At 39.3% G+C, this 16,852-nt stretch overlaps 1 protein-coding gene across 7 annotated transcripts in view; it reads left to right on the forward strand.

The window, feature by feature from the left end:
- Positions 1–16,852, forward strand: part of AHCYL2 (adenosylhomocysteinase like 2) — a 167,625-nt gene that overhangs the window by 124,010 nt on the left and 26,763 nt on the right. For all 7 annotated transcript variants that reach the window (XM_044246544.1, XM_044246545.1, XM_044246548.1 and 4 more), the window contains 4 exons: positions 7,596–7,739; positions 8,194–8,294; positions 14,458–14,560; positions 16,645–16,739. In XM_044246544.1, coding sequence (XP_044102479.1) covers positions 7,596–7,739; positions 8,194–8,294; positions 14,458–14,560; positions 16,645–16,739 — 443 coding nt within the window. The remainder of the gene's footprint in view (positions 1–7,595; positions 7,740–8,193; positions 8,295–14,457; positions 14,561–16,644; positions 16,740–16,852) is intronic.

Raw genomic sequence — 16,852 nt, forward strand, 5'->3', positions numbered from 1 at the left:
ATATAAAGATTGATACAAACAGTAACTATACTAAGTTTTAAGGCCAGCTCAGTCTTCTCCCTGCACAGTAGATCTTCCTGCCTTCCTAATGAACCCTTACATGTACGGAGGGCACTTATAAAATATTTATTTAACAAGAAAGTATGACTGATGCCCTTGGTTTCTAAGTGAACACATATTTGCCTGCTACAGTTCATTGGTAAGTGGTATTGACCCTGGAAAACTTGGACTCTTTAGGTTGAACTACACGAAGTTGCCATTTTTATAGTCAAAAATTGTCAACCTTCTATATCCATTTAAGAATATTAAGTTCAGGGCGCCTGGGTGGCTCAGTGGGTTAAGCCTCTGCCTTCGGCTCAGGTCATGATCTCAGGAACGTGGGATCGAGTCCCGCCTTGGGCTTTCTGCTGAGCAGGGAGCCTGCTTTCTGCCTACCTCTCTGCCTACTTGTGATCTCTCTCTGTCAAATAAATAAAATCTTAAAAAAAAAAAAAAAGAATATCAAGTTCAAGAGCATGGAGTCAAACCATTCTGGAAATAGAAAATAACTTAAGATCAATTACTCAGCTTCCCACTGCATGCTAGAATTACCTTGTTGGTGTCCCTGACAAATGGCCATCTGGTTTCTTTGGGAGCATTCTAGATGATAGGGTGATTCTTGCTTTATCTAGTTATGAGAGCTATCAGCTCATATAATCCCTGGAATTTAATGATTTTACATAGAAATAAATTTAATGATTTTACATCCCACTGTCCTGGTTATCCTCATCTGGATAAATTAAAGATTAAGTGTCCTTTTAAAAATATGTCTTTGGCTGTAATATCCCATTTACAGTCTGAAATAATTTATAGGAAGTGCTATTTCCATAAACTCAGTGCTTTTAAAATGAAAGATGATGTTTGCTCCTTTTTTTTTTTAAGATTTATTTATTTATTTTAGAGAGAGAGAAAGAGAGTGGGGGGTGAGTGAGGGGCAGAGGGAGAGGAAGAGAATCTCAGGCAGACTCCCCGCTGAGCACAGAACCCAATCCCTCTGACCCCAAGATCATGACCTGAGCCGAAATCAACAGCCAGATGCTTAACCAGCTGAGCCACCCAGGTGCCCAGATGTTTGCTTCTTTTGAAGCTATTTCATAAACTCCATTACCTCACTTTGTTTTTGTTTTTGTTTTTTCACATGAACAATGGGCAGGGCCTGGAATGGGAGTTAGTAGAGACCTACTTTCTAGGCTTTGATCCATGTGTGATGTGTTTGTGTGGTCTTGAAAAACTCTTTCTGCCTGTGGTGTTCATAAGCGAGAGTTACAATGAGAAGTTCACAATGTTCACAATGAGAAGTTAACATGAGGTGAGACAGAAAATGCCCTATATCGATCAAATGAAAAGCCAGGAATATGGAATTGACTTATAGCTTTCTAAATACAGGAAGATATGCAAATGCATGTCAATAAAAACTTGGAACCCATTTTCAGCATACATTATCATTTAAGTGACTATAGAAAGTAGTAGCATTGGAGAGCCTCAAGACTGATTCTTGGATCTCCTCTCTGTGTATATTCCCCCTACATGAGTTCATGTAGCCTCATAATTTTTTTTTTTTTTAAGATTTTTATTTATCTATTTGACAGACAGAGATCACAAGTAGGCAGAGAGGCAGGCAGAGAGAGGGGAGGAAGCAGGTTCCCTGCTGAGCAGAGAGCCCGATGTGGGGCTCGATCCCAGGACCCTGGGATCATGACCTGAGCTGAAGGCAGAGGCTTTAACCCACAGAGCCACCCAGGCGCCCCAATGTAGCCTCATAATTTTAAATATTATGTATTGACGTTTGAGCCTCAGCTTTCATCTCTGCCTCAGATCTCTCCCCTACACACTAGATCCATATATTCAATTACCTGCTCAGTCCTTTCACTTGGATGTTTTAAAAACTGAGCTCCTAAGTTCCAAGCTTGCCCCTTTTTATTCACTGCACTACAGCCAGATTCATTCTCTTGAAATAAGTCAGGTCATATCAGTTCTCCCCTCCAAACCCTCTAATGCTTCCGAGTTTCACTCAGAGTAAAGACTAAAGTTCTTAACAGTGGCCTAAACAGCCCTATATCATCCCATTACTTTTTTTTTTTTTAATAAACATATAATGTATTTTTATCCCCAGGGGTACAGGTCTGTGAATCGCCAGGTTTACACATTTCACAGCACTCATCATAGCACATACCCTCCCCAATGTCCATATCCCCACTACCCTCTCCCGTCCCCCCTCCCCCCAGCAACCCTCAGTCTGTTTTTTGATATTGAGTCTTTATGGTTTGTCTCCCTATCCCATTACATTTCTAATTGCATTGCTCCCTTCCCAGACTTCCCTCCTCTTCCAGCTAGACGTTTCACTCCAGCCATATTAGGCTCCTTACTGCTGTTTTGTTATTTCAAAACATGCCAGGCACTCTCCTGAGTTAAGGTCTTTGCATTTGCTATTTCCTTTGCCTGCGATGCTCTGAGATAGCCTAGCTGGGCATCCTACCTGATTCAGTTCTTAACTAAAGATTACATTCTCATTGAGGCCTATCCTGGTTCTCAAAATTGTACAAATACCCCACCCAACATTCCCTATCAAAGTTTCCTCCTTTATTTTTCTCCATAGCACTTATTATCATACAACATACTATGTATTTTACTAATTTATTATTGTTTCTCCCCTTACTTGAATAAGAGATCCATGAGAACAGAGATTTGGCTGTTTTGTACTTTTCTATTACCAACCTTCAGAAATGCTTGATACATAAGAGGTGCTTGATAACTAAATATTGGTGAAAGGTGTCCAGCCCTTTACTTCATATTCTTTTTTTTTTTTTTAAAGATTTTATTTATTTATTTGACAGGCAGAGATTACAAGTAGGCAGAAAGGCAGGCAGAGAGAGAGAGGAGGAAACAGGCTCCCCGCCGAGCAGAGAGCCCAATCCCAGGACTCTGGGATCATGACCTGAGCCGAAGGCAGAGGCTTTAGCCCACTGAGCCACCCAGGCGCCCCTTTACTTCATTTTTGTTGAGATCTCTGATATACTCTGTATGTGAACAGCTAGAAGAAGGTTTATGACCTTTCAAAAAAAGGTACCTCCCTACCCAGAATGTTTGTTTTGCTGAAGTTATTTGGAGGTTTGGGTAGTCTGTGGCCTGTTCTCTCTGCCTAAAGATCCTGGTGCTAAGTTTTGCTATGCTTTCATTTAGAAGCCTGTATCAATCTTTCTCAAGCAGGGCTCCTCATCAGAATCACAGAACACAGAAAAGAACTGGAGACATTGTTTTCTCAGTTCTCCGAAGGATGGTTCATGACTAGCACCCTTTCAGATGGATAGGAGAGAATTTAATTTAATTAATTTAATAATTTAATTTAATAATCCATATTTTACGGATGCTTCAGGGCATTAAGGCTTAATTCTAGTGGAACCCAGGTTGAAAAGAGCTACATTAATTCCTAAAATTTCTGGATTGTTCCTGAAATTCTTTATAAGAAACAAACTTCTGAAAACTCTTTCCTAAAGTATAGAACCTCATAAAAACAAGTGAGCAGAAGAGACTTTTTCAAAGTCAAATCATTCTCAGTGATATATTTCTAAAAAAGCTGCCTTTGCAGTGAGTTAATTGGTTAAAGATAAGAAAGGAAGACTGAAGTCCCTTCATTCATAATTGGTTCTTATAAAACTTAAAAAATTATTTTCAGATTTTTCCAAATAACAAAGTTTTGTTTGTTTGTATTTTGGTTGCTAACATAGCTTTTCACATATTTCTAGAGTGTTATTCATCAGTGAAATCTGCTGTACATTGACCCACGTCCCTACTGTTATTTCCATTGCCAAATGAATAGATTGGGCCCAAGAGGAATTGTCTGACTTAAAACAGTCTAATAGGACTAATTGATCTGGGAGTCTGACTACTTCTTCTCCTAGCAGTAACCCTTAATATCACAGCTGCTAGGAGGTAAGGCTTCATCAGGCTTGAGCCATAGAACATATGTTTGCATGTTCTATGGGATAGATTACAGATTAGTGATTCAAGAGTTATATTTTGATTCTGGGTTATCATGAAACAAGAGAACACCCCATGTGAAGTTATATTGTACTTTATATTACTTTTCTGCCTAGAAATTGAACCCTTTTTGTACTCTCATTTATTCATGAGATTTTTGTGGTGGAGATAGTTAGGGGAAAGAAAGAGCATGGGAGAGAGATCCGTCAACTCCCAATTTTACAGTTGGATAAACTGAAAATTGGTCACAACCAATTAGAGGTAAAGCTAGAGCTCACGCTGTACTTCAGTTGGTTATCGCCTTGATTATCAGTTGTTCATTTTTAATTGAATTATGGCTCTGGGCTTCAGAGTGTGACGGCTGTAAACATCTTAGAAACTATGCAAGCATGTGTATATATTATATACGTGTTGGGTTTCTCTAAATTTTCTTAGGATAAAACCTTTGATGCTATCTCAGATAGTTTCATGAATGTGCTACTTTAAATATAGTGACAGAAATAAGTATGGGTTCAAAAAGCAAATATCATGCTAGTTCATGAATAATCTTTCCACTGTGTTTGCAGAAATACCCTCTCTTGGTTTGGGTCTATCAGCCATTTTGCATTCACATATTAGTACAATCTAGACAACTGATACTTTTGTTTCTCACCTGATAACAGGTCTGCACAAAGGACTCTTTGAAAACAAATCTCTTGTGGCTCAAATAAAAACATTGAGCTAACTATAACCAGTTGACTACTACAAAAAAAAAAATACTGTATTTGGGGAGGTTTTTTTTAGAGTAGGGAGGTGGTATAATAATTTCTTCTTGAGAGAAAAAAAACAACTGAAGCCAAAATTGGAGTGCTTTTTCAAAGAGGAAATTTGGGGGGTTGTTTTTGTTGTTTGTGTGTGTGTGTGTTTTTTTGTTTTTTGTTTTTTTTTTACCCTGACTCATCCTTAGAAGCTGGAGAGGCATGGGAAAGGAATGCTGTTCTGGGTAGAGCTAGGACTCCAGTTTCAACCTTTTTCCTCCCTGCCAGCCAGCCACCTGCTGCTTGGTTAGGTTAGTAGATGATGGAGGTAGAAGAAAAAGAAACTGCTAAATAATATTGTATGCATGTCATTTCTTTCCCATTCAAAATCCTGACCCTGAGTAAGAAACTTTAAAAATATTATAACTGGTATTAAATTAAAAATATTTGCAAAAGCCAACAATAATATCAGGTGTCATTTATTGAGTGCTTAATTACTTTATACCAAGCATTGCACTAAGCTCTATACCTACATTATCTTATTTAATCTTCTCAACAACTTGACTCTGAAAGTTACGTCGTCTTATTTTATAGTCAGCTTCGTAGCACATATTACAACCATAGGAAAAGAAAATCTCCAATTAATTTTGTAATTATTTCATGTCTGACTTACTTATTAGACTGAAAACTCCATGAAGATAAAGACAATCCATATTTGCTCTCTGTATTCAGTACTTAGACTCTGCCTGGTATACAGTAGACACAAAATAAAAATTTGTTGAATGAACAACTGAATGTGTGAATGACTGGATTCGTGAAGGAATTAATAATCCTATTAATCAGGTTCTGGAACACCTTTCCTATACCCAGAAACAGAGACTGAGACTTCAAAGTCTGTCTGACTCCAGAACACATACCCACTATATAAATGGCCTTTGGAGAACATAGAAATCATTATGCCTCTAGAAAACGATTTGAAATTTCAGGATATTCTGAATGTAAACATTTTCTTCAAAAGCAGTTATGCTATAAATTATGGTCAAGATTAGGGATGGCCATTATCTTTCTTCCCTCAGGTGGCAGAAGCATGGTTCCCCTAAGCCTCCAGCATATAAGCTATTTCTGAGTATTGATTAGTGAAACAGATGACTGCCCAGGAAGCTGTTTCTGGGCTCTGTTGCCAAAGGTACTTTGAACTCTTGCTCACCCTAGGAGGGAGAACCACAGACTCTTTATACAGATTAATTCCTTTCAAGAACAAAAGTCCTTTTGGGGATTTACTAATTCCTTCACCTCCCTTGGTGCCCGTGTTCATTCTTGTTGCCTCGTGTTAGGACTTTGCTCTAGGGCAGTTTTCCAGCTCCAGGAGAGACACTCAGGCCCCTGCTGCCCAAACATTTTGTAGTGCCATGCCCGATTAACTGGGCAAGGTCAGACTTGCCTTTTACAGCTCTCCCAGATATAGATCCTTTGCTAAGAAATCCCAGAAATGCCTTAATTCTCCGGATGTAAGTAGATCAGAGCACCATAGACCTTAGGAGATCTGAGTGTTTACAGCTTTCCCCCCACCAAATGTGATGGAAGTACTTCTTATCCCATTGAGAGATATGTAGTGCCTTTATATCCCCCAACCTCCCTGGCCCCTCAAAAAATTTAAAAAAAATTTTTTTTTAACAATTTAAAAACAAAACAAAACAAAAAAAAACCCACAACAAACCTTGAGGACCACTTAGGAAGAAACTATCCTCCAAAACTTAAATATAAATCATGGAAGGAAATTAAAACATCTAGCAAATGATTAGCAACTACAGAATCGTATGAAGACTGAAAAGACCTCAGCTAAATATGTGAGAAGCAGCAGTTGCCTGTTAGCCACCATCACAAGTCTGAGACCTTCCACCTTCTAGCGTGTATTGCTAAATGGATTAATCATCAGGACATTTTAGTATACCAAAGGAGGATTTATGCGCTTCTTTGGGTACCTAAAATGCCTACTGCCGGGCCCACTGAGGCCGGCAAGAAGGGAGAGCACACTGAATACTTCGTTGTCAATATCTAATTGGGTCTGCAGGCATAGTTCAGCCTCATCAGAGCCAGTCTTCAAAAGAAGGCTCTGTTATGTCAGACAAACACTTTTTGTGCAGTTCTTAATTACTTTCCCATGGGATCTCTAGGTCTTATCTGTTCAGTTATTGTGCTAAAACACAAATTAAAACAGGCATCTAAGCAGCAAACAGAGAAGGGTAGCTTGGATCCAAGAATCCCATAGGTTAATGACCATGATCTTGCACTAAGAACTTCAATCTATTGCTATTGTGGTGTAACCTCTTTCTTTTTGCATATTCAGGGAGCTCTCACGTTCTGAAGATCATTAGCCCCAGATTCCAAGTTAATGCTAGGGGGAATGGGGGAATGTCTTTGGCAACCTCTCTGGCGTCCTTTTTTTTTTTTTTTAAAGATTTTATTTATTTATTTGAGAGAGAATGAGTGAGAGAGAGCATGAGAGAGGAGAAGGTCGGAGGGAGAAGTAGACTCCCCAAGGAGCTGGGAGCCTGATGCAGGACTCGATCCTGGAAGTCCAGGATCATGACCTGAGCTGAAGGCAGTCACTCAACCAACTGAGCCACGCAGGCGCCCTCTGGCTTCCTCTTTCTGACCTGTGGCTAGCACTTTCCACAAGAGGTGGTTGAGGCAGCTCCTGACTGCCAGGTTAGGTGTCTGCCATCAAGGTGTACACCTGTGTGGTGGTGGATGACCCGGGAAGCCTCAGTTCACTCCATGGTTTGGTATTTTAGAGGAAGCTGTTCGTCTCCCTGAGGGTTTTTTATTCTGTCATTTCAGCGGCTTCCTATACAGACAGCTCTGATGATGAGACCTCTCCTAGGGATAAGCAGCAAAAGAACTCGAAGGGAAGCAGTGACTTCTGTGTCAAGAACATCAAACAGGCAGAGTTTGGACGAAGAGAAATTGAAATTGCCGAACAAGGTAAAGAAAGCCAGCACTTTTTCCTTCTCAAGTTGCCTAGGTCTTTTTGTCCATGTTAATCCGTTTTTATGTCCTGGGGTCTAGTCGCTTGTGAAATTTAAGTGTGGTTTTACAGAATACTTACTACAAAAGAAATCTGAACTTAGGAAACACTGTGGGGAGGGAGTCAACTCTGGTGGGTCTACAAGGAGCTCCTCCTATACCAGGAAAAGGGAAAGAGAGTAGATGAGGAGGACTGGGATATAGAGCATCCGAACTCTGGAGCATTTGCCTCTCTGCAAGCCTCTTAGAATGAAGAATCAGGTTCAATGTCTTGATCCCTTGAGAAGCCCAATCTAACAAAGAACCTGATCAGGGGAAGAATCTTCTCTTAAGAGAATAAGTTCTTCTGTTTATTCTTTCTGTCTCATTCCCTCCTCTCTAATAGTGCTGTGTATGTTTTGTGCCTTTTCAGAAATGCCTGCACTGATGGCTTTGAGGAAGAGAGCTCAAGGAGAAAAACCTTTGGCTGGAGCCAAAATTGTGGGTTGCACACACATCACTGCTCAGACTGCTGTGAGTCCTTTTTCCTTCTCCACATAATAATAGTTAATAATAGCCACCAGCTGTTGAGTGATTGCAGCATGCCAAGCAGCGGGTTAAGAACTTAATAAGTATTAGTTTATTAATCCTCAAAATGGCCAGGTAAAGCAAGTATTCCTGTTTCTATTTTACAAATGAGGAAGCTAGGGCTCAGAGTGTTTTAAGTACTTTGTCCAAGGTTATATAGCTAGTAAATCATAGAATTTGGACTTGAACTTCAATATATGAGTCCCAAGTTTATGCTTTCTCTGTGCTGCACTGCTTTCCCCTTATCTTCCCTTCCAGTGTCATTTCTTTCTTTCTTTCTTTTAAAGATCTTATTTATTTATTTAACAGAGAGATTACAAGTAGGCAGAGAGGCGGGGGGTGGGGTGTGGAGCAGCTCCCAGCTCAGCAGAGACCCGATGTGGGGCTCGATCCCAGGACCCTGGGGTCATGACCTGAGCCAAAGGCAGAGGCTTAACCCACTGAGCCACCCAGGCATCCCTCCAGTGTCATTTCTATGAGGCAGCTCTCTTTGGTTGCTTTTAGCTGCAAGTGAGAGAAAACCTGATTCAACCTGGCTCATACATAAAGGAATTTATTATATTCCATAGCTAGAAGTCCAGAGGTAAGGTGGACTTTAGATGTGGGATCTCAGGGCTCCAGTTTCATCTGTCTGATTTTCTTGGAGCTGCCTTGTCACTTATTTCATCCTCAGGTTCATAGCAAGATGATTACAGCTCTTTGAGCCATCACAAATTAACATGAAGAATAAGGATCGTTTCTTCCTCTTCCCCAAGAGCAAGATATTCGATCATGTGTCATTGAACTGGGTCACATGCCTATGGCCCACCAGTCCTGCTGAGAGGACTGGGGTTATCATGATTCATTTAGACCAGTGAGTCTCACCCCTATCAGATTCAGTGTCTCCTTCTTATAAAAATATTAAAAATATTTTTGCAATGCCCCGTATTATCTTAGAATAAAATTCAAATAAAACATACCTCAGTACATATTTTTAAAAATTGATATAAAATCTTAACTGAAATTTGAAGGAGGAATAAAAGAAAAGTAATTTATAATAAAAAAATGTGTTTTTGGTAGGTAAATGCTTGGGCACAAGCATAGTGAAATACTTGGATATTTGTACTTCCTTATAACATTATTTAGATGAGAATGCCACAGATGTAGATGGGGATACTGGTTACTGCTTACTGGTTACTGGTTCTAGAGTGTCAGATTGGCATTGCCAAATTATGTGATTTTCTGAATCATAATAAACTGTAAATAATTTTTAAAATTTCTAAACAACAACAAAAAGTGTGTGTTTTCTCTTAATTTACACACTTGTTGCATTCCTGGAAAAGTTATTATTATTTTGTATTGAAACTACAAAACATTTTTTGTTAACATGTGACGTGGAATAAGGTTCTAAACTTAGATAATTATAAATAGGTTTTCTACACATGTGAGAACATTTGAAAACTACTAAATGTGGTGTGGTTTTTGTTGGTTTTGTTGTAAGAGACTGTCTCTGTACTTTCAAAATATCAAAACCTTTGGTCCTGATCACTAAATGCCAAGAGCATTCCCCTCCCAATTATTGTAACAATCAGAAATGCCCCCACAATTTTCCAGCGCTCCTCTGTTGAGAACCACTGATTCAGAGCCCTCATCAAAGATGTAAGAGATATTGAATTGCCAACCATAATGAGACCAGTACAGGAAATTGATGTGTCAAGAATTCATCTGAAATCTTTTGTATGATTTATAAGACTCAGGTCAACTGTATGGTTAGATCAACTTTCAGAAGATTGTCTCCTGAAGCATAACACTTATTTATCTGGCCACATTCCTGATTAAGTACAGCAGAGAGTCCTTAAGACCCAGACAGCAACTGTGAACATCTTTACCATGAGACTTTCTGGATTACATGTTCTCTCCGGGAAAAAAATACCTTGACTGCCCAAAATTAATGTAATAAATTGAAAAGCTGTCTCTTTTTGGAGCCACAGACTAATGAATCAAGGCAGAAACTCTCTTGGAATCTTTTTTGGGCTTCCCCAGTCAGGGACATGAGACTTAAGTGTGGCGGCTTAAAATAGTAAGTGCTCTGTACTGTCTCATGTTGCTAAATTATATCTAGTTTCTTTTTTACCCCCTGGCTCACCAAACATTACCACCTTTCAGGGTTCCCTTTTATTTTCTCTTGAATGGAGTAATCAAAATTAATTTACCAATTTTTAATATTATTTTATTTTTCCCTCCCCATATTTTTTCTTTTTTCTTTAAAAAATAATTACAAAGGAATTTTGCTTTGTTTTTAATCTCGACTTTCTTTTTCTGATTACAAAAGTAGTTCATATTCATTTTATAATACTCAGTCATTACCACAGTCATTAGCATGAAAGGCAATCTCCTATAATACCATGTTCCAGAAGTAACTATCATAGTTAATGGTTTCCCATCCATGTTTCTAATGGACTTGGATCTATTTATATTTTTTAGGCGTGTTTCCATAGTTCCTTCTAATAACCAGATTTCTTTGCTATTCTCTCTAAATAGTAATGATTGAAAGTCGGGTTAAACCAGCTTCTAAGCTCTCTCCTCCTTCCACTTCTACCTGCATTCACTTCTGCTTGAGCCCTAACAGCCAGCAGTCTTGATTTAGAATTCTTTTTTTTTTTTTTAAAGATTTTATTTATTTTACAGAGAGAGAAATCACAAGTAGGCAGAGAGGCAGGCAGAGAGAGAGAGGGGAGGAAGCAGGCTCCCTGCTGAGCACAGAGCCCAACGTGGGGCTCGATCCCAGAACCCTGGGATCATGACATGAGCCGAAGGTAGAGGCTTTAACCCACTGAGCCACCCAGGCACCCCATGATTTAGAATTCTTTGAACCGTTCTTATATTCTTGGCCCCAGTTATTTTTCTTTTCTAGTTAATTTATATTGCTCTGTAGGTGAGTATCAGTATTCTTCTTTTGTTTGACAAATTTGAGAATCCTAGCTATACGAATTCAGAAATTCTTTATGGTGAAAAATAAAATGAGCGGGAAAAAATATGGTATCAAATGTTGAAAGGTAGTAAGGAGGGGCGTCTGAGTGGCTCAGTGGGTTAAAGCCTCTGCCTTTGGCTCAGGTCATGGTCTTGGTGTCCAGGGAATGGAGCCCAAGCCCCGCATTGGGCTGTCTGCTCAGCGGGGAGCCTGCTTCCCTGCGTCCCCCCACCCCACGCCCCACCTGCCTCTCTGCCTACTTGTGATCTCTGCCTGTCAAATAAATAAATAAAATCTTAAAAAAAAAAAAAGAAAGAAAGAAAGAAAGATCGTATGGACTGGAAATTAAGACATACGGGTATTTCTGCTATTAACTTACTATGTGACCTTGGACAAATTACTTTACGGGGTTCGCCTAAATTAGTGGAGTTGTTTGCAAGATTTTTTTAAATTAGAACATAATTAGAATTTTTATTTAGTGTAGAAATATTAGAAAATAGAAGTTTGACAACATGAAAAGTACTAGTACTCAGAGTTAACTACCGTCAGGAAATTTTAAAACAAGTTTTTTAACCAAAGCTTTATTCTTGTTAAAATAGTAATCAAAGCAGTAGGTCCGGAAGCACCTGGGTGGCTCAGTCAGTTAAGCTTCTGACTTGGGCTCAAGGTCATGATCTCAGGGTCCTGGAATCAAGCCCTGTGTTGGGCTTCCTGCTCAGTGGGGAGTCTGCTTGTCCCTCTGCCCCTCCCCCTGCTCATGTTCTGTCTCGCTGGGTCTCTCTCACCCTTCATATTTCTCTCTCTCTCTCTCTTAAATAAACAAATTAAAAAATAAATAACTTCGGGGTTATAAATAAATAAATAAATAAATAAAATCTTTATTTAAATAAATAAATAAAATCTTTATTTAAAAAATACAATCTTAAATAAATAAATAAATAAATAACTTCTTAAAAAAAAAAAAGCAGTAGATGGTATACTACCTTCTTTAAAAGAATCCTGCCTCTATCTTATATAATGAAGTAAAAGTCAGTCAGGTTCTAGGGGTCCCTGGGGGTCTCAGTCGGTTAAGCATCTGCCTTTGGCTCAGGTCATTGGGATTGAGCCCTGTGTTGGGCTCCCTGCTCAGCAGGGAGTCTGCTTCTCCCTCTCCCTCTGCTGCTCCCCCTGCTTATGCTTTCGCTCACTCTCTCTCCTGCTCTCTGCCAAATAAATAAAAATGTTAAAAAAACAAACAAACAACTAAGGATCAGATCAGTGGAGTAAGTTTTTTTTAATAATTTTTTTCTTTTTTTTTTAAATTTAATTTATTTATTCGACAGAGATTACAAGTAGGAAGAGAGACAGGTAGAGAGAGGTTGGGGGAAGCAGGCTCCTGCTGAGCAGGGAACCCAATGCAGGGCTTGATCCCAGGACCCTGAGACCATGACCTGAGCTGAACGCAGAGGCTTTAACCCACTGAGCCACCTAGGCGCCCCATTTTTAAAATAATTTTTAAAAAATAATTTAAAATAATATTTTCTTGGGGTGCCTGGGTGGCTCAGTGGGTCAAGCCTCTGCTTTTAGCTCAGGTCACGATCTCAGGGTCCTGGAATCAAGCCCCACATCAGGCTCTCTGCTCAGCAGGGAGCCTGCTTCCCCCTCTCTCTCTGCCTGATTCTCTGCCTACTTGTGATCTCTCTATTTTTCTCTCTCTCTGTCAAATAAATAAGTAAAATCTTAAAAAAAAAAAAATTCTTAAGGGGAGCCTGGGTGGCTCAGTCTGTTAAGCATCTGTCTTTGGGTCAGGTCATGATCCCAAGTTGGGCTCCCTGCTCAGTGGGGAGCCTCCTGCTCTCTCCTTATCTCCCCACCCCTGCCCCTGTATTCTCTGTCTCTTTCAAATAAATAAAATTTTTAAAAACAATAAAAGTTAAAATTAAAGTAATAAAATATTTTTAAATTTGAAATTAACATGGATTTATAGATAAGTTGCAAGTATAGTGTGCATCACTTTTTTCTCAGACTTTTGAGAGCAAGTTGCCAATCTGATGTTCCTTCACCCACAAATACTTCAGTGCATACTTTCTACAAACAAGGACATTCTCTAATTCAACCAGTACAGCTATTCAAAATCAGGAAATTAACATTGACTTATATTACCATCTAATCCTCAGACCTCATGTATCTCATTAATTGTCATCCCTTTTAGTCTCCTTTAGTTTGGAGTAGTTCATAGGTCTTTCTCTGACTTTCATGACCTTGATACTTTAGAAAATTGCAAATGAATTATTCTGTAGAATGTGCTCAGTTCTGCTTTTCCTGATGCGTCTTTATTATTAAATTCAGGCCATGAGTTTTTGTTAGGAAGTGATACTGCATTTTTTTCATTGAATCTTATCAGGTGACACATTGATCTAGACTTGATATATCATTTGTCAAAAGGTTGTTGTTCATTTTGATCCTTTGCTTGAGGTAGTGTCTGCTAGATTTTTCACTGTAGAAGTTATTTTCCCCCTTTGTGATTAAAAGGTATTTCATGAGGTAGTAATATGAAACTATGTAAATATCCCAATTTCATCAAACTTTCAATTTTTTCATTTATTTACTTACTTTTATTTGTATGAATCTTGTTTCCTATTTTATTTAATGGATTATAACCCATTACTATCACTGTTTATCATGATGCTCAAATTGTTCCAAACTTGTCCCGCAGGAACCCCTTTCATCTTGCTTCTGTGACTTTTTTGTCTTTTGACATATCCTCTCGTTCTTTAAGTATTTACTTGCTTCTGGTATATGATTATCTAAGCTCATTTTGTACATTCTTTGCCCTAACTCTGGAATCAGCCATTTCTCCAAGGAGCCTGGTTCTTTTTTTTTTTTTTTTTTTCCAGATTTTATTTATTTATTTATTTGTCAGAGAGAGAGAGAGAGAGAGAGAGAACACAAGCAGGGAAAGCAGCAGGGAGAGAGAGAAGCAGTCTTCCTGCTGAGCAGGGAGCCGGATATGGGGCTCAATCCCAGGACCCTGAGACCACGACCTGAGGCAAAGGCAGACACTTAACCAACTGAACTACCTAGGTGTCCCCCAATACACTTTCTTATTGTCAGAAACTTAATTTCCTTGACCAAATGTTTGGCTAGCTTTGTTTATCACCTGCTTTCTGTTTAATACAGGTGCTTATGGAAACTCTGGGTGCCCTAGGGGCACAGTGCCGATGGGCAGCCTGCAACATCTATTCCACTCTCAATGAAGTGGCTGCTGCTCTAGCAGAAAGTGGTAAGATCTTTTGCTTGTCTTCTGTGTCTTCGGCTAAAGTAAGTCTCTGAAAAGTTCCATGTATTCAATATAAATCTTTAAGAGAGTGATATTTAAGGATCTGTCTTGGGGGAAATGGATCCCTATTCTTGTGAGTTTGCTCTCCTTCTGTGCTTCTCTTGTTAAATATGAGGTAGGTAACTCTGTTTTACAGTTGGCAAATACCTTCTTTTTTTTTTTTTTTTTTAAAGATTTTATTTATTTATTTGACAGAGAGAGATCACAAGCAGGCAGAGAGGCAGGCAGAGAGAGAGGAGGAAGCAGGCTCCCTGCTGAGCAGAGAGCCTGATGCGGGCCTCAATCCCAGGACCCTGAGATCATGACCTGAGCCAAGGCAGCGGCTTAACCCACTGAGCCACCCAGGCGCCCGGCAAATACCTTCTTATGTCTAGTATTATTTTATTAGTTAATGCTTTGCCTTGATTGCTAATCTTAGACCACCAGTGAACACTACTTATTGTCTAAAGTAATATGGATTAGAAAATAAAGTGCTCCAGATGTAGTTTTGTGGTCCTGCTGGTTTTTCAGCAGTTCGCCCCGATTTAATGTTTGGTGTTTCTGCTCTAGCAGTAAAAAGGACTTGACCTGGCAGATTAATATTTGATCACAATGGCTACTGACACAGGAAGGACAAAATAAAGAGAGATTTGGACTTTGCCAGTTTCTTGTCTTCCCTCTGTGGCAGCACAGCACAGATCAGGGTACCAAATGCTTATTGCTTCAGAGCTCTTACAAAATGCTGGGAAAGCTCTGTGGTATATGCATGTCTCTCCTTTTGATAGCACTTTAGTATTTCATTTATATTCATTATAAAATTTTTATTAATATATAAAATATGTATGTAAAAGGGCACAAGTATTAAATATATAGCCCAATGAATTGTTCATATACATTCTTCTTTTTCCCCAACAAATGTTTAATGGCCTACTCTTAAGAGCTATAAGAACAAATGAGACCACGTCTTTGCCCTAAGGATCTTATATTGTGATTGAGGAGAAAAGACATAGTATATAGGGATGCCTGGGTAGCTCAGTGGGTTAAAGCCTCTGCCTTTGGCTCAAGTCATGATCCCAGGGTCCTGGGATCAAGCCCTGTATCAGGCTCTCTGCTCAGCGGGGAACCTGCTTCCTCCTCTCTCTCTGCTTGCCTCTCCGCCTACTTGTGATCTCCGGGTGTCAAATAAATAAATAAATAATCTTTTTTAAAAAAAAGACACAATATATAAATAATGGTAATATAAGGACATAAATGATAAATGCCATGACAGATCACAAATCTGCATTTAGTGCACAAGCAAGTGCACTTATAAAAGTTCAGATTCCATGAAAAATCACTTGCAGTTAGGCTCCATTAGGAACACAAAACTTAACTGGGCTATGATAACATTTTTTTTTTTAAAACAGCTTTTTTTTTTTTTTTTAAAGATTTTATTTATTTATTTGTCAGAGAGAGAGGGAGAGAGAGCAAGCACAAGCAGACAGAATGGCAGGCAGAGGCAGAGGGAGAAGCAGGCTCCCTGCTGAGCAAGGAGCCTGATGTGGGACTCGATCCCAGGATGCTGGGATCATGACCTGAGCTGAAGGCAGCCGCTCAACCAACTGAGCCACACAGGCATCCCATATGACAACATTTTAACTGATGGAGAATAGCATAGGTCTTCTCCGGATGAAGAAGGTAGGATGACCAAAGGGTAGACATAAGAAAGATCAGAGTATAGTTGAGAAATGGTGAGACTTTCAGTTTGACTGGATCAAGACGTACTCATTTCTGTTTTTTTCTTTTTTTCCCTTTGATCTTACTTGTAGCATCCATCTTATTCTTGTTCCTTTTGTTTGTCTTTTTTGTTGTATCAAGAGCAAAATGACCACCAAAGACAAAGAAGTACATGAAGGAGCTAAAGACAGTGTTAAGCAGTGAGGAAAGTCAGTCCAAGGGAGTAGAGCAGAATGAGAGAATGGGGATTGAGGAAAGCCAGGATCTTGTCAAAATTTAGGGGCAGCCCTTCTTTCAGGCTTTAACAATTTCTCTTTGTTCTCTTTTCTTAGGATTCCCTGTCTTTGCCTGGAAAGGAGAGTCAGAAGATGACTTTTGGTGGTGCATTGATAGATGTGTGAATGTGGAGGGCTGGCAGCCAAACATGGTGGGTTAGATTTCTGCTAGCACAATTCTAGAGGAATTTGGTGGGGACAGAGTGGGGGGGCTATGGCCAGGGAGAGGGTATCCCAACAGGAAGGAAGGAAAATGCTTCCTTTT

This window comes from Neovison vison, chromosome 4 (genome assembly GCF_020171115.1).
Source record: "Neovison vison isolate M4711 chromosome 4, ASM_NN_V1, whole genome shotgun sequence".
Taxonomy (NCBI): Eukaryota; Metazoa; Chordata; class Mammalia; order Carnivora; family Mustelidae; genus Neogale; species Neogale vison.